The 25578-nt window shown below is 36.5% G+C and overlaps 1 protein-coding gene across 2 annotated transcripts; it reads left to right on the top strand.

Annotated features, from left to right (window-relative positions):
* The first annotated feature begins 1824 nt into the window (after nt 1-1824).
* On the top strand, nt 1825-24647 carry LOC121408790 (replication protein A 70 kDa DNA-binding subunit-like). 2 transcript variants are annotated; one of them, XM_041600423.1, is made up of 17 exons: nt 1827-2044; nt 7991-8038; nt 8640-8736; nt 10444-10552; nt 11265-11380; nt 11718-11759; nt 12784-12919; nt 13097-13268; nt 13485-13680; nt 14106-14245; nt 15562-15710; nt 16606-16735; nt 17447-17509; nt 18165-18278; nt 18920-19027; nt 20844-20939; nt 21512-24647. In XM_041600423.1, exons 1-17 carry the CDS (start codon nt 2012-2014, stop codon nt 21614-21616), a joined length of 1854 nt encoding a protein of 617 aa, XP_041456357.1. In that variant the 5' UTR covers nt 1827-2011; the 3' UTR covers nt 21617-24647. The 2 variants fall into 2 exon arrangements, with proteins under 2 accessions (XP_041456358.1, XP_041456357.1); XM_041600424.1 differs by lacking the exon at nt 11718-11759 and having other exon boundaries at nt 1825-2044.
* The last annotated feature ends 931 nt before the right edge of the window (nt 24648-25578 follow it).

Below are 25578 nucleotides of genomic sequence, written 5' to 3'. Positions count from 1 at the left end.
CATTTCAGGTAAAATTGATTTTAACCTATAAATAACGCCTACACTGCGAGACACCTTTGTGCAGACAGCATCTAGATGATTTTTCCAGGATAGGTGCTCATCGATGTATAACCCAAGAAACAAAATATTTGCACTTGGTTCAACATCATGACCACCTATATGAAGACAAGTTATACGCCCTGGTATCTTTTTACCCTTAGAGCGGAAAATTATGCATTTGGTTTTTTGAATATTCAACAATAGCTTATTACAACAAAACCATGAATACAGCTTCTTGATTTCTTGATTTGCAACCAGTAACAAATTTTCTATTGACTTATCAGAAAGCATCAGACTGGTATCATCGGCAAACAGGGAGTATGAGAATAATGTTGATGAATGTATTATATCGTTTATATATATCAGAAACAACAGGGGACCAAGAACAGAACCCTGAGGTACACCATAGTTAATCGTAGCATGTTTGGATCTAGATCTATCTATCATAACAAATTGTGTTCTATCACACAGATAGCTTCGGAACCATGACAATGCTACACCACGAATTCCATAGTGTTCAAGTTTCTTGAGAAGGATATCATGGTCAATGGTATCAAATGCCTTTGACAGATCTAAAAATATCCCCAGACAATATTTGTTTTCATCAATAGCCTTTATGATATTACTCAATAAGTTAAAAACACCCATTTGTGTGGAGAAGTTTCTACGAAAACCGCACTGCTGAGGAATCAAGATGTTCTTTTTAGATAAAAAGTCATTTAAACGTTTATAAATTATTTTCTCTAGAATCTTTGAAAATATTGGTAACAATGCTATCGGCCTATAATTTACGACATTCTTACGATCAGATTTTTTATACACCGGCACAACTTTAGCTACCTTTAATTTATCTGGAACGACCCCCTGAGATAATGACATATTGATGATTTTACATAAAGGTTCAACAAAAATGTGAATACTCTCCTTTATAATCCGAGGTGAAATATCATCAGAACCACTCGATTTAGAAGGTTTTAAAGATGATACAATATTAATTATCTCAGCTTTTGTAGCAGGGTTTAAAAACAGAGAAGCATTATCTTTACATTGTTTCATATAATCACGATGAGATTGTGGTACTTGAGGAATTTCTGTAGATATTTTCTGGGGCAATCCAATGAAATACTTGTTAAAGCTTTCAGCCTTATCCTTGGCCGATGATAAAAGTATACCATTAAAATTCATCTCTTGTGGAATAGAATGCCTATTTGAGCGTCCAAGCAATTCATTAATGTGAGTCCAAGTCTTTCTGATATCACCTTTAACATCATTGAACAAATCATTGTAATAATCTTTCTTGGCTAAGCGAAGAACATTAATCAATACATTCTTATAATCAATATACTTCTTTTTACTTTCAGCTGTAGGTCTCTTGATGTAAGTACTATAAAGCTTATGTTTACGATTTATCGACTTCAGTAAACTATGAGTTACCCAGGGCTTTTTACATTTGTTCCTTGTTGCTGCCTTGTCTATGATAATTGCTTCCCGGCCAATATTTTAATTATTTTTATGTAAAAACACCTTGGAATTTGTTGATAGTACCTTCGCCAAAATTTTATAGCCTACATTTAACAATGAGAAGAACCGATAAAGTCTAAGTTGTAATTGATCCTTAGGCTTAACAGGCTTTAGTTTCTTTCCTTCTTGACTGTGAGAATTAGTGTCTCGTAGCTGTGTGATGCTGAGATCGAATAGTCTGTTCTGTTGTACTGCGTGGCCTCATATGATCTACACTAGCTTCTATCAGCTGTGCACGTTCGCGCCAATTGGCGGGAGAGATTCGAAGTTGAGTCGAGCTTAGCTAGCTTATTACTTAGCGCTTTAGCCCGCCGTACGGCAGTACGTGCACGTATATATAGGAACAAATAGATACGTATGTTGACCTGTGCTTCTGGAGCCTGAGACAGTTGGAGCCTTCGTCAAAGTAACACAAATTCTCCACATTTGCTCACATAAATTCATAAAGAAAATGAATAATTTGCTAACCAGAGGAGCCATTGCGGTAAGTCGATGCATTGATTGATGGTGTCTGTTTGTTGTTAATTTGTTTTGCTTCCTCAAGTCAACTGAACTAAGTTCCTGAAAAAATTGAATCTCGTCTCTTTGAATGATTATAATAATAGCTTCAGTCTCTGTTTTGTTTTTGTTCCGCATACAGAACTAACTTTTTTCTTTACTAAGTTGTTAGAGCTACAGACTGCGCACAAGATTTTGAGTTAAGAATTAACATTCTTTTCTTTTTATTTTGCAAAAAAAAATCTTTCATTTGATAATGTTCTTTTTAATAAACCTCGGGCAGTCATTTTCAGATTGAACAAAAAAATGGTGTCCCATTTGTCTGTGCATCCATTAATGTTGCGTGCGATTCTGAGATTTTGTTGAGAAAGGCTGTATTTTGAGGCTGTCACAAGAAATGCCCAAAATTCATTATTTTTTCCATCATTTTGAATCAGATTCATGAGATTTTTTTATGAATATCTGTCTATGTATTGCAGACGTAAAGATTGTTTTTTTGCGTATCTTTTATTAAAGTCGCGCAGATATGTGTGTGCGTCGAAAGGGGGACTGCACAGACTTGGAGGAACTTGCCATACCCCAAAAATGTGAAAAAACTCTTGCCAAATACTAAAGTTAAACAAATATGAGATAGATGAAAGCTGTCTAGTGTCTAACAGTTAACTTTTTAATCGAGATTTTAATGTAGATCTGGCCTAGTCCTGAGGCTAGAGCCAGTGAGTGTGATCAGGCGCAGATCCAGGAGGGGGCCGAGCCTGTCCCCCCCTATTTTTTGACAACCTGCAGAAAAAAGTGTACTCTTTAACTTGATAGAAACTATGAAAAACAGAAGGAAAAATTGAGAAAGAGGTATCATACCCATGATGTGTAATTTACAGCCTCATAACGGCCGGCCCGACCCCGAAAGGAAACAAGGAAAAGGTGAGGGGAAGAATTGGAAAATAAACTTTATATACCGTAAGTAACGGTGTATTAACCGCACCTTTTTCTCGGCGGGATAGAAGCAAAAGTCGGGGGTGCGGTTTATACACGGTGAGCCAGCCCGCCGTAACCCCTCCCGTACATGTACGATGTCTGCCAGTTCACAACACATCGAGTGGCCGGGCGTAGCTGCCCAGGCAATGTCGTTTAGAGGGGTATGAGCCGCGGGTAATGGAAAGCGATTATTACAATATTAATTAAATGTTGTCCATAACAAATGCACCCACCTTCATGACACTAATTTTGACTTTATTCTCGATTCAAAGTAGTGAAGTTCCCTGGCTAATTTAAAAGAGACGCCAAGCATACTCAGTAATATTTTGTCACTGCTGAGCGAGAGTTGAGCGAGCTGAGAGATTGCGTTGTAATGTGGTTGTAGTGCTACTTAAGCTGGCGCTATTCAAAGTCCCGTTTCGCGCCAGCTTGTTTTTTCCTTCCTGTTTGCTTTTCATAAGATACCATGTAAACCACGCACGAGAAAGACGGCACGAAGCCATAAAAAACAACCGGAAAAAATGTCAATTTCTTTGTTTCTTGAACCTTCCTGTAATCCTGTATCCAAAATTCATGCTAAGACATCAAATTTCTGAAAGTGATTGTGAGGTTGTGATGCAAGAAATGTGAATGTTTCTTCCTCCTACGCTGGGAAAGACACAGATCATAATTGATAAGATGTACTGGCATGACTGGTACTGTATCGTAGTTTGCAATGTAATGGCAGTGCTCTGTGTGTGTGTACACTATGACTGTGAGGTGAGTGAGTGTGTAAGTTGCCAATATTGTCGGGACCGTTCTTTCTAACATTTGTAGATGAATTGATCAAGAACAGCAGATTTCTGCTTACCTGTAATCTCTTTGGATACTTTGAAATCTTAAAACTTAGATTTTGTTTCTTCGTACCTCAAATATGCATGTTAATGTGAGAATTTTTTTTTTTTTGTCCAAAGTTGGGGGAGCGGTTAATACACCGTTACTTACGATACAAATTTTTGCTCGCGCTTCGCGCTCGCATTGCCTGCCATGAATCCTATTCATGAGTATTAAATGGCACTTATATATCCAGTTCTGAAAATCAATTTGCACACAATATTTTAGCTCGCACATCAAACTGTCATTATTTTGTTTAATTTACATAAATTGTTATTATATCAAAATTTTCAGCTCACGCTACGTGCCTCGCATTGTTTGATTTGTGAGTTACCTATCCTCTTTGGAATTTCTTACCAAAATTTGTCAAAATGCTTCTTTATCATGTCAGTATATCAAAAAATTAAGCTTGTGCTTCGCGCTTGCATTTAATTGTTTGAGACACACAGCTTGTTCTTTATTCAAATAAAAAGGCACTTAGACTGTCCAGTTTTCAGGTAGGAATATCAAACGTTTTGAGCTCCCTCTTTGCACTCTCATTAGTGATACTTGTATCCTCTACATTAATTACTAAAAAACAGTCCTTATCGTGCTTATCGAGTCCCTTTTCATGTTACTGTAATAAAATTTCGGCTGGCGCTCCGCGCTCGCATTGTTAAGTTGGACACTTTATTCATGATTATAAAATCTCCTCAGAATCTTCATGTCTAAGGACATAAGATATCAAAGGATTTGAGCCTGTGCTTCGCGCCTGCATTGTATATTAAGACCACATGAGATAGATCTACCTTATCTTGTTTATAATGTTAATAAAAACTAACATATACTTAAAACTTCAGTCTTTAGTTAGGACTACATGTACCCCCTGAATAACCAACAAAAAATCAGATAGTGGCCAATCGAGAAAAATGTTGATGAAAATATTTTTCCGCCCCCCCCCCATTGGCGAAAGCTGTATCCGCCCCTGGTGATGATATTATTAGTAATTTGTCTTTTCATCACGGACCCTGTAGATCAATGAATGATGGATTTCTCTCAAAAATCCGCATCTAACAAAACTTCCTGAGGTTTCTTAGCGGACAGATGATGGCAAAATCTTCCCACGCTGCATAACATGGGCTCGACCTTTGACTTTCTTCATGATGATATACCAGAGGCGGAGCTGAGCTACGTTATGAAGCGCCATTTGTAGAACAATTTTAGACTAGAGAAAAATAATAGATTAACTAACAAATGATTATTTAGACTCTAGGCCTGTATGAAATTTACATTTTATTTCTAAATACCGGTAATTACTATCATTGTTATATAGGATCTAATAGTAATTATTTAGAACAAAAATGCAACGGACTACAGATACATGTATATCTCTGATGTATCTGTAGTCCGACGCCCAACTCTTGCGGGTCCTATAAATTGCTCGAACTCTGAGGAAGTTTCAAATGTGTGACATGAAACATGTTAATTGTTATGACCATTCACTAAATCAGTTTTACCTCAAACATTTATTAAGCCAAATAAAAGGGACTCCCGACCATCATGATTCACCACCTGAATAACATTCAAACACATTTTAAAGAAAACACCAAACTGTTAAGGTCAGGCCTCGAAATAATCGACGGCCATGGCTGTCGATGCCCCCATTACTGGCCGTCATGCCCTTCTTCTTTTTGCTAAAAGTTACGGCCACTAAAAATTTGCCCTGTTTTATATGGCCGTGGTGCCCTTTTTCTGATATATAATGTGCCCCTTTTGAAAGTCTGCAACTTTTTTTCTGAGCAGGGAAAACTTTTCTCCAATCTCAAAAAGTATTCAGTACCTTAGCTTTACCAGCGACGTCCAGGTGCATGTATGCAGTCTAGTCCGAAGCCGCGATGAACGATGACCTAGCTATACACAGCTGGCTGGCCGGCCATTGTCTGCGTGCACAAAACAATAAGAAAACACACAACCCAGCTCACTTGAGCTGATTGGACCTTCGGATAGCCAATGAAACTTTTGGGGAAACATAGAAGGCACGTGGTTCCCTTATCAGGAGAGGTCATGACTTCAGAAATAAATTGACCCCTCCCCCATCTGTGTGTGTGTGAGGGAGAGAGAGAGAGGGAGAAAGATAAGGGTGGGAGCTGGAGAATTCCTTTCATGTTTCAAAACAATAATGCAACCTTGCCTCACACAATGAAAACTACATTCCAACATGCGCCCGTCTTCACCGGTACTTTCTCGAATAGTCTCCAAAAATAGACCCAGTTATACATGTAGGTTCAAATGATATAAAATCGTAATTTTAAAAGGTATTTCAAATTAAATATTTTGCAAAATATTTTTTTGAAATACATGTGTAGAATCGTGGGCAGTGCCACAAGTGGGGGTGGGACATGGTGTGGGCAAGGGATGAAATTGTTCAAGAAATGCTCCACCTGGGGTCAGTCTCAAAGAATAGTTCATAAATGAGTTGTTTACATCTTTGGACTTTGGACTCGGCTGATCTGGGCTGATTCATTCATATGCAGGGGTGTGGCACTTGGAGGGATGCAAGCATAATACCAGAGTACCAGCATGGATTTTGGAAGGATTTTCATTGGAACAATAAACTGAAAGTTTTAATCTCATTTCATGTAGTTCCTCTGATATAAATATCATGGAGAAAGGGAAAAAGGTCCTACTTTCATTTATTCTAAACATGTGACTTTGATGGAGATTTCTTCATGGGGGGGTCACCATAAAGTAGGTCAACTATTGTGACTTAAAAGACCTGATTCCCGACGAACAATCAAATCATTCGATTATTTTTTCAGGAAATAATTGAATGGTAAAAATGACAATCGTCCCAGGCCTAACATCCATGCACCATAGCGGTCACGCACAGTTCTCAAACTCCTTTGCTATTCGTTCATAGTGTGCAGAGAGGGCGGGATAAAATGACAAACACAGTACAACTCCTTTGCTATTCGTTCATTGTGTGTATAGAGGGCGGGATAAATGACAAACACAGTACAAGTACATGTTCCTTGTATGTACATACAATGCATTTATTCCAAGTTCCACTCCCATCATATCAGTAAGCGCAGCTACCGGTAGGTCATGAAAGTAGGTCAATTTTTGAGTGTGTGATTTCTGATATTCCAGGAATCTCGATTAATCGAACTAATCGATTGTTTCCTCTGGCGAACAATTGAATGGCAAAAAGGGTATTCGTCCCAGGCCTAGTTACGAACAACTTATGAACGACCGGTGATACTTTCTTGGGTGCTAATCAGATTCACATTTAATTACATGTAGCTCAAGAAGGTATCACCAGTCGTGCGTAAAGTCGTTAATAACTTACGAACAGCTTTATGAAACACCCCCCCCTCCCTCCGATATATCCGTACAAGTACATGTTTAGAATTGAGTGAGTAGCATGTCCCTCAATCTTGAGTTGCAGAACTTCTTTGAGGGGTTTTAAAATGGGCTATGTACATGTCTCCTAATCATACTAAAATTGAATCTTGATCTGAATGTGTTTAGTGTATGGGGGACTTAAGGCTACACACTTGATAATTTGAATATATTTGAACAAATTTTTAATTATATTATTTGTGGTAAATATTCTAAAAATCATTACTCAATAAGGAAATATCACAAAAGTCACTAAGTAGTTAATTTGCGGTAAATGTTCTAAAAATCATATCCAAGAGAAATGATGTATTAAAAAAGTCACTATAATGAAACTTATGTAAGTCTTTTCCAAACACCTCTCTTGATATCGCCGCCCAATTTAGAAGTGTCCTAATTCTATGCATTTACTATGCAAAAATTATCGGATTTCCTGTGCTTCAATTTCCAAAACATTTTCATATTATTGTATGAAAATAATTAAAGTGTATATAACTTCAGTTGTTTTTCCTGCATTTTGTGGTTTATTGCAGCCTCGGCAGGAAATATGGATAGGAGTCATTCATCACTCTGCAGCCACCGATCTACAGAGTGCGCATTTTGCCATTAAAATTTAGTGGTGCAAAGCTTTTAGGACCCACAAAGCTCTAAGACCCCTTATCCTAATTGTTTTTCATATTTGTTTACCTTTTCTGTCTCTTTTTAGGCCATTTTCGAAGGACAAACTATCAAATACCCTGTGCTACAGCTTTTGGTAAGTAGCGATGGTGACATTACAACATGTTTATGAGGAAATAATGAAAATCCTGCAACATACAATTGGAGTAAGGATGAATTTCACATGCAATTTGGCATTTGCACACAGACCATTTGCTAAATCTGTAAAGTTATACTGTATCTTGGAAACATTGTCATGCACTTTTGCCAGATTTGTATCCTCTAAATTTGAGGTACATATCTCAATTTGATCTTCTGCATATAAACCTGATAGTTGGGTAAATTTATATTCATCTTCACCAGAATATTTCATGTGTTTATGCACATTTCCTCACCAAGAACTTTTTATTGTTGGGGTGCAGTGAATTCAAATGAATAGTGATGAGATGATGGTATGATGTTTTTTTTTTAAGATGTATATGGAAACATTAAAACTTTTTTTTTACTCATGTAAAGTTTTTTTTTAAACAAAGGATTGATCAATATCAAATTTTGCTCGAACTTATTTTGTAACCCACACAAGAATGCATTAATAGTTAATATTTCCAATTCAGAATAAGCCCTTTTGTGTGAAAGCAAATTTGTCATGGCAACACAAACATTTCAATAGCAATGATTTGGTATCTGATTTCATGCAGGCTTGTAAGAAGATGAACACAGCTTCCAGTCATTCCAGTGGTAAAACTAATGATCGTTATCGTCTTATGCTCTCAGATGGAGAGCATACATGCACAGGTAAAGATGCTTCAAGTTTAAAGAAACCAATTGCATATCAAGAGAAAACAGCATCTGTGGCAAATTTTGCTCCAACTTTTGATGATTTGAGCATTTGTTTGTTTTCCTTTTGTTTTTGCTACTCTTAGTCCCATTTATGGCCCTAAAAGTGGTACCTCAAGAAGGCATTTTCCCTCTTGCTACTTGTAGATTTTTTTAAGCCACCGTTAGTACATGTAGTAGCTATTGGACTGTATGGTACAGTAATATTGATACTAGTATAATAGACCAGTTCGTAGTTACTTCAGGGACAATTTTGGTCAAATGACCTTTCATTTCTTTCATTATGATGGGGAGATTTCAAAGCAAGATATTACGTAAACATGCCTTACATAGCAGGATGAAGAAATTGAATGGACCGGTGACTAGAATAGCACACCAATAAACACTTTATGAAGGTATTTGTTGCATTCCTATTTTGAATGCATATCATAGCATGTTGCACAATGATCTTGGCAAACTGTGAAATACCAGTCGTTTGTGGATGCATTGTTGTTTTTTGTGGATGTACATGAAAAAACACAATTCAAAAGAATATATGCATAATCAAGACATCAAAGTTGGTGCTTATCTCATTAGATTTTAAACCACCATGTCACTTTAGTACAAATGACCTTCCTCTGATCATGCGCAGAAAGGAACTACGAACTGGCTTATTATGGTGGCTTGGAAACTTCATTTAATAGACAATATTGGACAGACTTCAGGGAAATGTGTAGTAATAACAAAACTAATTTACTTTGGAATTATTAATCCTTTGACCAAGATTATGAAATAATATTGAAAACATCATGGCCTGTATTCTCAAAGAGGTTTAAATTGTACCATGGTACAAAACCATGGACTGCAAAATTTTTAATATAATTACACATTTCATTGCGTACACAAAGTTAAATCCAATTAAATGGCGCTTATGGCAAAGTGCTTAAAATGAAGCATGTTGATGAAATAAAGCTGCATAGACCACAGGTTTGTACCATGGTACAATGGAAACTTCTTTTGAGAATACAGTGGGTGAAAACTTGTGAAAATGTGTGGATGCAAAATATAATGGATTATGTCATCACTTGCCTTCCAGGGATGAAACTGAGGTGAAGTCTTTATAAATAAACTTGTGTTACCAGGTTTGGATCCAGAAGTTAGCAGGGAACACTTTTCAAAAAAATGATGATGAGCAAAAATAAAAAGAGAAAGAAGAAACAGTAATCTGCACTCACATAAAGAATATTCCTAGCCCCACCCCCTTCAGTGGATTTCATTTCCTATTTCCCTGAGCTTTACTGAAAGGCCTACTGGCAACCCTGTTTGTTAGATGTAATATTATATTAGAATTAGACCTAGAGGCCCGTATTCTGATAGCAGGTTTAACTTAAACTCAGGTTTAAAGTTGTGGTTTAAGTATGGGAACCCAAAAGTATCAAAATTTTTATTAAGTTGTATGTTTCTCATGTTTACTTTGCTCTCTTTCCTGATTCATTGATGGTGAAGACAATCATCTATTTATACTTCCTAGACAATTATGAATGATTTGAGAGCCAAGTGAGCTGAAGTATGATTTCTATACTGTTAGTGATTTATGTAACAATTAAACCACAACTTTAAACCTGGGTTTAAGTTAAACCTATCAGAGAGTACAAGTTTCTATATATTTTTTTCTTGTTTTGACAGCCATGTTGAATACACAGCTCAACGAGATGGTTTCAACAGGAAAGCTTGATGTCCAAGCTGCTATGAAAGTCAATGATTACACCTGCAGTAAAATTCTTAATAATGATAGGTATGTATAGAGAAAAGAATGAGAATAGATCCCCTGAACCAGAGTTTAATCCATAGAGGTACAGATTTCCCTGTAGAAGCAATTACACCAGGAATAATAAAAGAAAGAAGAAGAAAAGAAGGTGCAGAACATAAGAATACAATTTCCTTGGTAGTATGTGATGCCGCTCTTGAATAAAATCTGTTTAATTAAAGCTCATCGTGCCATTATCAGTCATTGTTACTCTTGGTATGACCGTACTTATTTCAAAAAATGAAAATCAGTTGACGATTTAGATTTTTTCCAACTTGAGAAGGAAAAGCAATTGTAAAACATTTACGTTGACAGGAGATAGAATGAATCTGGTGAATGTGACGTTGTTTGAATAACAACCTCTTGCAGAAAACAGAAAACCATTTTACTGAATATATCTTTTGAATGATATATGATTTGTTCTTTCATTTTCTAAAATTAAACTCCACCTTCAACTAATTGTCACAGGGTTTGAATTAATCAAAGGACATGGCTATGGATACCCTGTTAATTGGCCTCTTTTTGGTCTTGTAGATTTGTTGTGCCCCCTATTATTTTCTAATTCGTGCTCTAATATAGAATTATGCCCAATGGAAAAGTGGTCTTCACGTAAAAATATAACTTATTTCTCTTTCTGTTTGCAAAAGCGATATTGCCTTGATCTACACTGAAGAAAGTAAATTATATCTCTTTATTTTAGGCGAGTCATTGTGGTCTTGGATCTGGAAATTGTGAAGAAAGGAAGCGAAATTGGTATGACGATCGGAACCCCTTCACCGTGGAGAACTCCAGGACAGGGAGCAGGACCTGGACCAGGTTTGTGACAAGTCTTGGTCTACTTTTAAAGTTTTATGATTCTGGATCTGGTTTGTGATAATTCTTGGTCTGCTTTTAAAGTTTGTTATTCTGGATGTAGTTTGTGATAATGCTTGGTCTACTTTTAAAGTTTATATGATTCTGTGCAGGTTTGTGACAATTCTTGGTCTACTTTCAAAGTTTATATGGTTCTAAACTAGATGGAAGGACACGGGCCAGATATATACGAAATGTTAGTTCACCATAGTTTTCAAGAGAATAAAAATGTTCTTAACATTCTTTCAGTAGCTTCCATTGATTACAAAATGAGCACCCTTGTTTGTTTTTTATTGAGCAGTTCAGCAGCAGTCCAGACCTACCAGCTATGGAACAACAGGAGGTAAGTTTGCTGGTGATAGGTTGGGGATACCTCAGGTAAATTAGATGTGACAGGCTCAAAGGACAATTGAACATCAGTGAAAAAAATTAGAAATAATTTGAGCTCTTTGAAGACCATTTTACCTGATCCCAATAACACAAAGCTTAGCATATGGCTGTACAGTTGATTTTTCACATTGATTGTGCATTATGTTTTCTATGTGTATGGTGGTCTTTCCATACTAAAATGGTGAAGAACATATTTCAGTTATTTTTCCCAATGAATTTATGAATAAGTCAAGTACCAGTTTGTTTTACAAATATTGAACCACTCCTATTAATGCTTTGTGTCATGACTAAGTATCATTAGTCAGACCACAATTTTCGACCAAACGCAAGTTCAAAATACGCTCTAACATGTCTTGGCTTTCTCACTATGTATTACTGTAGGATAATGCCCAACATTCTAATTGAAACGATCCATTCATCTCACTCCGCTCAATCAGTTTATATCGGGAGGAGAGACATGTGGGTCATGGTGATTCAATTCGTTTTTCGCTTCCCATCCTAAACAAATAGTAATGCAGACATGCCAACAGTTCCCTTTGTATTTGTTCCTCTTTTTGCTATGAATACACCAATCCTTTTTTTTCTATGATTTGTTACTTTTCATTTTCCAATCATGGAGTATGTATTATACACAGTGCGTGACACTAGCGCTGGTCCGACAGTCCCAGACCGGTAAAAATCACTGTCGGGCCAGTAACTTGTTGCATGAAAAGAACAAGTAAATTCTTGCCTATGAGCACATGTTTGAAAAGGGTGAATTAGCAAGTTTTCAAGTAAAGTCATTTCACATGTTTTTTTCACCAACCTCACAGCCACATGCTGGCAATTGTTAAGATGAGACAAATTTAAAAAAAATATTCTTTTTTTTCAAAAAATACTTTTTTTCCTTCTAAGAATACCTTTTTGTTGTAGAAGGTTGGCAGGTCTGGTAATGACAATAATTTGATGGGATTTTGTTTTCTGTTTTACCTTCCCAGCCGCTCCATCTAGCTCAAGACCTAATGGTACCAAACAACAAGGTTCATTCTATGGCCAGTCAAACCAGGCTGTGGGGAGTAACATTTCACCAAAGAAGGTCCATCCAATCTCTAGTCTTACCCCGTACCAAAACAGGTAAGGAATGTCAATAGTTGAAATTGTCTGACTGATATTTTCACCATATTCAGTCTCGATTTTCAACAAGTTAGTCATGGTTATTAACCTTTCACTTTATTATTTTTTTCCCTTTTCTATTTCTCTCTCTCTCTTTCTTCTCCCTCCCTATCTCTTTCCCTTGTTATCATTACCCAGATGGACTATTAAGGTACGTGTGACCAACAAGTCCAAGATCCGCACCTGGAGCAACGCCCGTGGTGAGGGGAAGCTCTTCTCCATGGATCTCTCGGATCAGTCAGGCGAAATCCGCTGCACTGCCTTCAAAGATACGGTGGATAAATATTACGACATGATAGAGATTGGAAAGGTAACAATGATTATATTTGTAACGATGATAGTGGAGATGGAGATGGTGTTGGTGGTGGGTGGTGATGATGGTGGTGGTAATGATAGTAGTGGTGAAGATGGTAATGCTGTTGACGATGATGTTGATTGCATTGGTAATGATGGTGTTGGTGATGAACGTGGTAAATGTTAAGCATATCTCATTTTACACCAACCCCCCTAACCGCCCCCTCCACAGATTTACTATGTATCTCGAGGCACTCTGAAGCCGGCTAATCGACAGTACACATCCATCAACAATGACTATGAGCTCACATTCAACAATGATACGATGGTAGAGCCTTGCGTCGAGGAAGACGTGTCCATTCCAGCTGTTCAGTTTGACTTCAAGAGTATCGCCCATCTTGAGGACACGGCTGAAGACTCCATGATAGGTGCGCTTTTAGCTATTATATACACTTTTCTCACAAGCTTGTCTCTTTGAGAGTCTGTATGGCCCAAAGGGTGCGTAGTACCCCTTGTGTGTTTGCGTGATTCTAGTTAAAGAAGGCATGCAATGAACAAGCTTTACATGTGCAATACATAGACAAAATGGTCCCAGGATAAATATTCAAATACATGTGTTTCGTATAAAGGTCACTTCACCAGTACGACAATACCAGACGGTCGACTGTTTCCAGAAGAAGAAAAAGAAGAAAGATCTCAAAAGGCAACCTTGTCAGAACACATGAATCATGTTTAAAATAAATGGGTGGGCGAATATTAGACACCGTTTGTTTTTAATTCAAAAATAGCAAGCTGTGGTTTAATAATCACAATCCTGATACTTTCTCTTTTTATTGAATATTCCAATGCTCAGACGTGATTGGCGTGTGCAAGAGTACAAGTGACCTGGCTTCAGTGACCATCAAGTCATCTAATCGAGAGGTCAATAAGAGGTCAATCCAGCTGGTTGATGATTCTCAGAAAGAAGTTTCTCTTACTCTATGGGGCAAAGAGGTAGGTACAGAGTCTGCATATGGTCACCTTCCATAAAGTCAAAATGTCTTCTAAGTGGAATTTTACAGAGTCCAGTAGATTTTTGTTGTCCGAAGAGATTTTTCTTGGCAGATTGACCTGTATTTCATCTCAATCACTAAATTTGGAAACTTGCAGTTGGCCTAAAACAGAGTTTTCAAACCTGAACCCTGTGCAGACATGATGGCTTGGGATATTTTTCTAAATAGCAATTCATGATTTCAGCAAAGACATGTAGATATGTAGATAATGACCCACAGACTGTATACTTCATTCTTTCACATAGGTATACAATACAGGCTACAATCGAGCGTGGATCGGGGGGGGGGGGGGGGGTGTTGTATTTGGTGGTGTTTCTGACTAAAAGCTGTTAAACTTAAAGGAGAATGAAACTTTTGGACCAAGATAGCTTGTTTGAAAACAGAAAAATAAAAAAACAGATCAACGAAAGTTTGATAAAAATCGGACAAGTAATAAGAAAGTTATGAGCTTTTGAATATTGCAATCACTAATGCTATGGAGATCCTCACATTGGCAATGCGACAAACATGTGTGATGTCACTCTTGAACAACTCTCCCCATTACTTTAGTATATATTTCACTTAAATTGCCTCTTTTATTACATCTATCAGTAGAACATGTATTCTTTCTATAGGAGGGCATGTAATACAGATTTTTTAAGAATACATCATGGATAAAGAGTTTGTATCACCATACGAAAAAGCAAAAAGACACATTTTCAGGGTATTTCATAGTCCATCAAAGGGAAAGTTGTTCATCAGTGACATCACACATCCTTGTTGCGTTGCCAATAGGAGGATCTCCATAGCATTAGAGATTGCAATATTCAAATGCTCATAACTTTCTCATTATTTGTCTGATTTTTCTCAAACTTTCTTTATTCTTATTCTTTGATTTTTCTGTTTCGACACAAGCCTACTTATTCCAAAGGTTTCATTCCCCTTTAAGCAAATCATTACCATGACACCATCTAAATTGGCAATGTCATGGATACCACAAAATCAGTTTGAAAAACACATGTTAGCAACTTTTCATCAGAATTTTGCTTATCCGTCATTTTGACTCTTGCTATATCAGTATTTAGGTTTTTTAAAGGTTTGAAATTTAATGAAAAATTTAAAGATGTTGCCAATTTGAAGAACAAAGCAAATAATGCTTGAACTTATAAAAGCTGTGTCCTGGCAATAGACCATATTCATCATATCGCCTGTTGGGACTGCATAAATTCCCTTTGCCATACCAAAGATTTTTTATTTTCCTCCAATATCTTGTTTTAGGCTGAGGAGTTTGATGGCTCAGGAAACCCTGTCATTGCAGTAAAGGGAGCTCGTCTGTCTGGATTTGGAGGAAGATCGTTGTCTGTCCTACAATCAAGTATCTTCCAGGTCAACCCAGACATCCCTAAAGCACATCACCTCAAAGGATGGTACGTTAGTTATTATTCTCTATTCTGTGCTGTTCATTCTAGAGAACATATTTATATAGATTTATTTATTCATGTAAGTATGTATATATTTGGAAATGGAAAAGAAGAAAGTAAAAAAGAAGGAATAAAGGTTGGTGTATATAAGCCCTCATAGCATTTCTTCTTAGATAGCATAGAAATGCAAACAAAAATGAAATAGAAAAGGTAGTTTGTGTTGGTACTGATCAAAGAATACATTTGTTATCTGTCATTGGAGGAGCAAGTTGTTCATTTACTTCTTTCTCACCCCCCCCCCTTGAACACCCCTTGTCTTAGAAATTTTAAATATTGATATGGTCACATCTTCATTAGAAAGGCCATGTTGATAACAGCAGTTTGTCATTACATCCCAAAGAAACGAAAGCCTTTTGTTGAGACCACTGTAGGGTAACGCGACGTTTGTTCCTGCTCCATTTCCTCTTTTGCTTATTTTCTGAAAATATAGGATTAAGAATTTTTTGGGGAATAATGCGATGATTAGGGTCAGGGTTAGGTTGAAATTAGGGTCATGTTTGGCTTAATATGGAGATTGGAGCAAATATGGAGCTGCTTGTAGGAACCACTCATCTTATCTCCTTGTGTAGCTTCACAAAGCCTTAAGTCTGCATAAAAGTTGTGCTTAAAGTAGAAAGAGAGCTAACACTCAATTGATTTAAGCACTGCTGAGCACATAATCTTGTTGATGGTTACATACTTTCCCTGAGCATCTGATCAATACCATGATGTGATCTATAACACACACAAATGGGAAATTAAGTGAGATTTTTCAATCAGAATTAACTCTTGGTGAGTGGTCTTGGAAACAAATGTCAATTCTGTTTGACCCTTGACGTCTGACCATTTGACCTTTATGTAGGTTTGACAGCGAGGGTCATTCCCAGGATTCCCAGTCCATCTCTAGTAAGATGGGAGGAGGCGGAGGATCAAACACCAACTGGTTGAACTTCCATGATGTTCATGCTCAGAACCTAGGCCAGGGTGAAAAGGTAAGACCAAGAATTAATAAATAATGCAGGTCCACATAATTTACACTCCATTCCAAGGGTAGTTAATTTATGTGAATGCTTTATGCAGCATTTTCCTTATTTACAGGTGTGTGTCATATAAGAAAAGACCTGTTTGTTTAGGGAAAAATCATGTTTAAAGGGGAAGTTCACCCTGACAAAAAGTTTATTGTAAAAATAGCAGAATAAATAATAAAAAATATTGCTGAAGGTTGGAGAAAAATTCATCAAATAATTAAAAAGTTATTTCAATTATTTGATTTGTGACGTCATATGCGAGCAGCATTCCTACATAGCTAATGGTAAAAAAATCAATGAAATGCCATTTTCTCAGAAAATTGAAAATGGTTTTCACTGTACCTTTTGTATTCAATAGACAAATCATTTCACACCCGATCATGAATATAAATCAAAATTAAGTCACCAGGAACCATACAAAATTTGAAATTCATGCATTTTATATTACATAACACATGGGGCAGCTCCCTCTTTATGGAGTCACAAATCCAAAATTTTGAACTCTTACTCTTGAACTTTCTTACTCTTTAACGGATTTTCCTAAAACCCTCACCAATATTTTTTTCTGCTATTTTTACAACAAAGTTTACTTCAGGGTGAACTTCCCCTTTAACTCTGTAGTCATATTGAATTATAATTATTCTTGTGAATTTTTTTTTCTTTTTGTCTCCTCAGCCGGATTATTTCACAGTAAAAGGAACAATACTCTTTGTTCGGAAGGAGAACTGTATGTACATGGTAAGTCAAGCTATGCTCGTGTAGAATGAAGATGTCGCCGCAGAGTCATCTAATATCAGAAAGAATACTTGTTCTGGAATACTCTTAAGTGTTTACCTGAACCAACCTAGAGTTGCAAAGATTTTTGTTTGACCTAAATTCTTGGTTGTGTACGATTATACAGTGTGTCCCACAAACAAAGGGAACCAGGATTCCCAGTTATACTTGTCAATATAGCAAAACAATTAACAGCCTAGCGCTAAAGGCGGGTTTCCCTTTTTTGGGGGATGCACTGTATAACACATCTCGACATTGATCAGATTATGCTGGGGAAGTGCCACTGTGTAGTCATCAAAGAGGTTGCGAACAAGAAACTGTCAATGGTCATCAAATCATGGCTTTTGAGTAAAACTTAACTGTTTGTGAAACATGTAAGTTTCCCCTGTGTAATCTTGATGGGAATTATTGAATTCAGCATATCAACGGGTAAAGTAGAATTGAATTTGAAGTAAATAAATGGTAGCAGAAGTAGTAGTAGTTGTTGTAGTAGTAGCAGTAGGAGCAGCAACAGCAGTAGTGTTGGCATTAGTAGTATTTAGCGGACACAGTAGCAGTAATAGTAGTCAACCTAATGTCATGATTTGAGTATTTTATTTTTTCGTTGATGTACATGTAGGCCTGTCCTTCAGCCGAGTGTAACAAGAAGGTATCAGAGAATGGAGATGGATCGTACAGGTGTGAGAAGTGTGCCAAAGACTACGAAGGATTCAAATACAGACTTCTCCTCTCTGTAAGTATGGGTTAGTGCCCAAGGTTTGCACTTTGTCATTAGTATTGGTTCCGTCTGTTTCCACCCTTCCCCTGTAGTGGTATTGGTGGCCAATGTTTGTGCTGTGCCCTTGTACAGGTATTGTAGATAAGTCTCTTCTGAGGGCTAGGGTTCAATCCCTACAAATCACCAAGGCTCTTGTGTCCTTTTGCAATCCACTTACATTTGCCACTCTCCACCTAGGGAAGTATTTTGTTTAAGAACTTTTCAGAAATTTTATCAAAGTCTGTTTTATCCAACATTTACCATGAAACCCCAACATTTACACAGATATTGACAGGTGTTTTTTTTTAAATATCATTTCATTTCATAATATCAATTTTTCATTGAATATTAGGTACTAATTTTTCACAGATACCATTGCCTCATTATTAAACAAAAACTGAGAATTATAATCTTTTTCAAAGGGGCATTTATATGACTTGACTTTAGTGTAATCCAATACATACTTATCCATGTACCGTGCATATGAAAGCCAGATCTAAGGTGTATGACAAACAGCAATTGATGGTCACTTTGAGACAGTTTCCTCCATCATTTCAGATTTAAAAACAAGAAATATAATTTTAACATGACTTCTGATTGGTTGATTATTTGTACAGGCTAATGTTGCTGACGCCACAGACAACCAATGGATTACATGCTTTCAAGAGACAGCAGAACAGCTTCTTAATAAACAAGCCCAGGAACTAGGAAGCCTCAAAGACCAGGTGAGAAATGGGGGTATAGTAAGAAAATATTGACCAGCATTGAAGGGGATGTAAGAGACTATTACCCAAGTGATGATTCGGATGTATCATGTATGTCCTTCAAAGTGAAGCTGAAGGAAGATATATTTGTATTTCCATAATAAGCGGCATTAACGGTTAACCAAATTGTCATACCCTTTGATTTGGCAAACTAATGATAATTTTTTAGGGGAATTATCCAGTGTATTGAGGACAAAATTATCAATGTCTTTCATTTCAAGTACTAATTTTGTTACAATACAGCCACACACCCAGGGTCTACATTATATAAAACACAGGAAAGTTAGTGACCAATGATGGGGCTTGCATGAGAACTGTAACAGAAATAGGACAACAAAAAAATAGATAATTGATTATCTATCTTTCCTTAGTGTTAGAGATATGAGACTCTGGGATATTACAGTCTCCTGCTCTTTCTTTTTTTCCCTTTTCTTGTCCTTCCTCCCTCCCACCCCCCCCCCATATTATTATTTACTTATATGGCACTTTTCCCATAAGGCCCAAAGCGCTTACAATGAAAATACTTAAAAGTATATTGTGTAATGCTAGAACTATGAAATTATTACAAACTACGAAAGAGATGGGTTTTTATTGCCTTTGTAAAATTTATATTGATAGAGACTGTCTTATTAGAGGCAGATCATTCCAGTATTTTGAAGCCGACACGGTAGAAGTTCTATCACCGGCTAATGTACAAGGTAATGAATTTGTGGGACGAAGAGGGTCACCTGCCATATCTCCTCTTTGGCCCACTTATCTTACACCCCACCCCTCCTTGTTCTTTTCTTCATCTTCTCCATTTTCCTTATTTGCTTTATTCCCTTAACCAGTTTTTGCTCCCCCCCCCCCACCTGCCCCTCTCTAGTCTTTTGCTGTTAACAAGGATAATACCTATTACAATAATAACAATATATATGCAGAGCTGCCAAGTAGTACGATTTTTCCGTATTTCATACGGAAATCAATTTAAAATACGGCAGTACGCTTTTTCATGATAAAATACGGGAAAAAACAAATTAGAGAAGAAAAGGTATTCCGTGTGTTGCTGCCCTCTACGTTCAATGAGTTATGCTTTCATCAAGGCTTTCCGATTAGAGTTTTCGATATCCTGGCGAATCAATGCGGATGACAAGTTCCGAGCGCACGCATGTAGTTTACGTTTACAAGCGCAAAGCAGCGGCTCAAATCGCGATATTTTGCGACTGGTAAATACGTCTGTAAGGATGATGACGTCATCCAAGATGGCAACTTACGTTGACCGACGGAAGGATCGAAGATGACGATGTTTCGATCATAATTTGAAACGAATTAGCCGTAACTGCGGTCTAAGGTACGATATTTCTGAATTTCATACATTTTTCCGTAAATATGGATGCAATTTCTTTTTCATAATGTGATATTTTATGATTTTATGTGCAAAAAACGATAAAAAAAAAACAGGTTTCCGTCGAATGTTAGATCTAACGTTACTGCTAATACGTTGTCTGTACGTACGGGCCTCCAAATTCTTCAGTCTATGTATGGGTGAGTCAGCCAACGCAGTTCAGCGGAACAACCAAAATCTAGACTGAAGCTTTCGGTCTCGTGTGCGACGGTGTGGGGCGCAAAATAATGTAAGAAGTGATCGAACTTTGCCATTATGCATGCATATTTATCTCATGGTAAAAATACGGATTTTTTGGTCAAAATACTGATTTTGGGGGATAAGAATACTGAAAATGCAAAATACAACTTGGCAGCTCTGGATATGTTCCTTATCTCTGTTTATATTTTGCAGGGTGAAGCAACTGAAAGGGAATATAATCAGGTCTTCCAGGATGCTTGCTTCAATGATTACATGTTTAAAATGAGGATCAAGATGGAAACATACAATGTGAGCAAAATGTTCCCTTTTCCTTCTATTTATTCAAAAGGGTAGCCCCATCAGTAATTACAATACTGTTGTACTCTGGAGCCCCTGCATGATATAAAGTACAATAAAGTACAGTACATGAAGTGTTGAATTAGTATTTGATTTGATGCATGGACTGTGCCTTAGTTGGTATACACCATTAAATGCCATGGACATAAAGGCAATATCACACCTTTTTGTGCAAGCTTGGTGCATGCAGGGATTATCCAGCATGCAAAATACAATAGGATTGTCTTTGGGTAGACAAGGATTTTAACAAGTTTTGCATGTCTGCAGTTCTTCCTATTGCACTTGTGTCTGACAGTTGTGACACTTGTGATTCTTATATGCCCTGTCTGTTGCCAATTGAAGGTTTCATTGCTAATTTCATACCTGACCTGATTTAATGACTGATTAATAAATACAGCAAAGAAATGATTTTTTTTTTCTATTCATGTATCTTGTATATTTATAGAGCTTAAAATCAGAAGTTATCATTGTATACAGTTGGTTGCTTACGTGTCAATCACATTATTATATTATTTTTTTTGCAGGAGGAGGCTCGTCTGAAATGCACCTGTGTGAACGCTCAACCCATCAATGTCAGAGATTACACCAAGAAATTGATCAACGACATCAGACTCATGGCCTCTGCTTAGTGGGACAACAGGGGGCGCTGCAGTATTCTATCTTCCGATAATGTACAGAGATCATGAGAGTATAAATATAAGTCTGTGATTGAAAATTTTGGAAGAGAGATATCCCGATGGATACCCCTAATGAATTCAACTTTCAAAGCTCAACAATATACCAATTTCTTTTCAGTTGCTATGTCAATGGGATAATATGTACCAAATGACTGTTGCCACATGATTTGTACCATACTTGGAAAGTTTTCCAACCTAACATGATGATTACAATAAATTTCAAAGTTATTAAGGTCTTCATCTTTTTATTAGAGCTTGATCAAAACATTTGTCCATTGTATGTTTGATGAAGAGTCTAGCCAGTCTGAACTCGTGCTTACTTGTCACCGTGTTCCAAAATCTGTGCTTTTAACTATTGTGTACCAATTTTGATACAATTTTGGCAGTAAATGTTTTGCTTACGAGTTTATGTCATATGCAAAGAATTAAAATCAGGGGGTGTTTATCAAAGATTTAAATATGACTTAAATCATACCTAAATGCTGACGTGCACATTGACTGATATGTGGTAGTGCGCATCCCGTGCGCATAATCTGACCAATGTGGTGGTGTCTTCTATACTGTACGCAACTGGAATTTTAAGTGCGATTTAAGTCGGACTTAGATATTAGCGAAACAAATCCCTGGACTTGTTGGGTGTGTTTCCTTACATCAAGCTGTCCTGATAGGAACTTACACCAGGTAAACAATATTTTTTCATGCTTTGGCTCCTGTAATTAATCTCTTTTTACACCATGAGAGGACTTAAGCTCACTTAAAGATTCATGTTCATTACAAATAAGGCGTAATAATTGGATGTTGGAAAACAATTTCAAAGATACTATCATCATGTAAGTGAATTAAAAGAAAAATAGTCGGAGTACAGTGCAACCATTTGGAGGGTTTGACATTGATAGACATTGAATAATGAAAAGGTTAAAATTAAGATAGCATTAAATTAAATATTGACCTAGTCCAGAGCCCCAAGAAACTTGTATGAATACTAACTTGAGATTGAAAACACTGAAACACTTTAAAGATTCAAAGTATAACTGAAAAGCTATTTTAATGCAATGAAAAATGGCAACAGCAAAGTCATTCCAGCATGTAGTATTTGATTGGAATCTAGTGTACAGTCGATATCAATAATCCATTATATGGGCTTTACGATGAAAGATAAAATGAATGTTTCATGTGATATCATACGTAGATAGAATTGATAGGAAAGCTTGTGCCTTTCCAGCTATCATATTTCGCTGCCATCATAGAGAAAACTAAAAAGGAACAAAAAAATAAGAAAATGCATATTATGAGGATAAGTATTTTCATGTACAGATGTAGATTACGAATGTTTTCTTTTTTTGTTATATTTATATAGCATGGTATAGATTATGGGGGAGAATATGAAAAGGCAAAGCTATGTGTTTTCTACAAAATATTGAAATATAGCAAAGACAGTCTTTAGTTCTGGGCCCCACAACACAAAAATGTTGGAATGGAGTGCAAAAATGCAAGAACACTTCTGATTGATTCCTAGTCAGTGTTTTGAACAAATTGGTCATGTTACAATGATATTGATTGGTCAATACCATTGAGTTGTGATTACAAACTTTACGTAATGGGGCCGTTGTTGTATCTTTAACTTATATCTCTTCCATACTCCTGAAGTAGTGTTTTTTTTTTTTTTAGATGTATTAAAAATGTATGTCCTGTATAAAGATTTTTCTCCTGAAATTAACTATTTTCTGCTGGGCATTGTAATCCGAGCTGTACGAGGGGTTTGAGGTTTGAGCCCTGGTTAACGTCTTTTGGAGGGCAATGTTAAAGATCAGTCCCAGATGTAAATGATCATATCTGAATGTTACATGTCATGATGTGTGAATTGGTTAAAGGACATATATATATTACAGTCTGTTAATGGTTAAAACTGATATGAAGTATATCACTCTCTGATATTTGAGTATGATATTTCATCAGCATGAAACTCTCTTTTGAGGCAGACCGTAGAAAATAATGTGTCACTAAAATCCTCTTTCCATTTAAATTGTGCAAAATATATCAGGACAAAATGTGTCAATTTTGCAAGTCTGTTCTCATCTTTATGTTGTCAGTATCTTGTTCAATGGTAAAGAAAAATCACTAAAATCCACAAATTGGCAACATTGGTTTGTGGGCAGTTCCATCCTTTTTGTACACTTATCACCAACCTAAGTAAATCCAGTGTTGGATAAACGACAAAAAATAACCCCATTCTCAAATACCATAAATCTATAGTGCATCTTGTTTACGCAAAATACTTATACTCGTTATCTAACTTCTGTCTAAAAATTACCTCGGAAGTTATGTCATATTCATGTAATTCACATTTATGAATGTGTTGTTGCGATGAAGTGCACTTGAATGTATTTAGAATATGTGATAAGCAAGGGCATCATGCTCTATTCTAAATGCTTGCATCATCACTTGCACCACAAATTGGCACATGAATTTGTCATGGAAAGTGTTTGAATTCTTCAAAATTTTCTGGGATCACATGGATGAAGAGGTCACATCTTTTTTCTATTATGACATCTCACCTCCTGAGCAAATCAAAATATTGGCCACAGTTTTTTCTTCGAAAGAAAGCATATTTCAGATGGCTGTACACTAAATGCCAGTGCTTTATTTTTTAAATAAAGCACTAAGCTTTCTTAGCATGAACAATAACTTGCATATGCACTGGCTGTTGGCTACATCCTTGAACTGTTTCATAACAAGTTATGAATACATTCCATCAAAATGATTTTGATTTAACATGATGTACTCAAGTGTAATGGTATTATTGGGAGGGGGGGGGGTATTTTTTGTTGTTTCTGTTGTAATAATCATACATTTAACGAGACATGTCTGGTCAAAAACACATTGCGCATTACATGAGATGATGAAATATAACTTGTGATATACTCATTATCTGCATTACTTTCTTATGTGAATAAAATGTTTTGAAGAAAACAGTGAAAAACAATTGTTTGATATCAGCATTCATTGCAGTACATGAGAAGTGGTTAGTCTGTAGGCACAGACTCATATTTGACACTTTAACCAATAACAGGTCTAGAGTAAAGACTAGACTTCAGAGACTATGTGTCAAATAAGGTAGATCCAGTCACAGTACACAGTGAATCTAGTCTCACTACTTCAGACTCTGCATTATCCACTATGTAAAATACAAAAATCAAGGGTCTGTGACTCCACTAAGTAGTGGGTATGATAAGTTTTTCTTATAACCTAAGCCCTCTGATGGCTTTGGTTAAGGTTCAAAATGTGGATTTTAATGTATCATGTCATATTTCAATGCCACTTGAAATGTAAATATTAGTCTAGGTAATGTTTTTATTTAAAAAACACTTAAACATCTCTTAAACTGTAAGTGATTGCATATCAGAAAAGGTGATAATGATGGTCATGAAAATGATGGTGGTGGTAACGAATGATGATGGATGGTGGTGGTGGTGATGATGATGAATGATAATGAAGATTAAGATGATGATGACGATGGGGATGTTGGTGGTAGTGGTGATGAATGATAATGAAGATGATGACAACGATGATGGTGATAATAGTAATGATAGTGATTATGAAGACCATAGCTTAAGATGGTTAAAATGATAATTAAGATTGTGATGACGATGATGATGATGATGATAATGATAATGATGATGAAGAATATGATTATAGTGGTGATATGATTAAATTGTTCCTCTGGTCAAGAATACATAAAATTAACAATTTTGCGCCTAGGAATTGAAAATCATTTTGAAGAATATCGAACATTACACAAAGAGCTTCAAACCAACATACTTTGCATTGCGAAATCGCCCTCTCGTGCCTGAGCTGTTATATGAAAGAAAGAAACAATAATAAAAAGAATGAAGGAATTAAAGAAAGAAGGAAGA

Source organism: Lytechinus variegatus, chromosome 2 (genome assembly GCF_018143015.1).
Source record: "Lytechinus variegatus isolate NC3 chromosome 2, Lvar_3.0, whole genome shotgun sequence".
NCBI lineage: Eukaryota > Metazoa > Echinodermata > Echinoidea > Temnopleuroida > Toxopneustidae > Lytechinus > Lytechinus variegatus.
The sequence above is the reverse complement of the archived record's forward strand: the minus strand, read 5'-3'. Positions and strand labels throughout refer to the sequence as shown.

Excerpts from the sequence above, each read along its gene's own strand:
- LOC121408790 (XM_041600423.1), top strand. The coding sequence starts at position 2,012 with ATGAATAATTTGCTAACCAGAGGAGCCATTGCG. Across the intron at positions 8,039-8,639 it reads ACCCTGTGCTACAGCTTTTG|GCTTGTAAGAAGATGAACAC; the intron begins GTAAGTAGCGAT and ends GATTTCATGCAG. Across the intron at positions 20,940-21,511 it reads TCAAGATGGAAACATACAAT|GAGGAGGCTCGTCTGAAATG; the intron begins GTGAGCAAAATG and ends TTTTTTTTGCAG.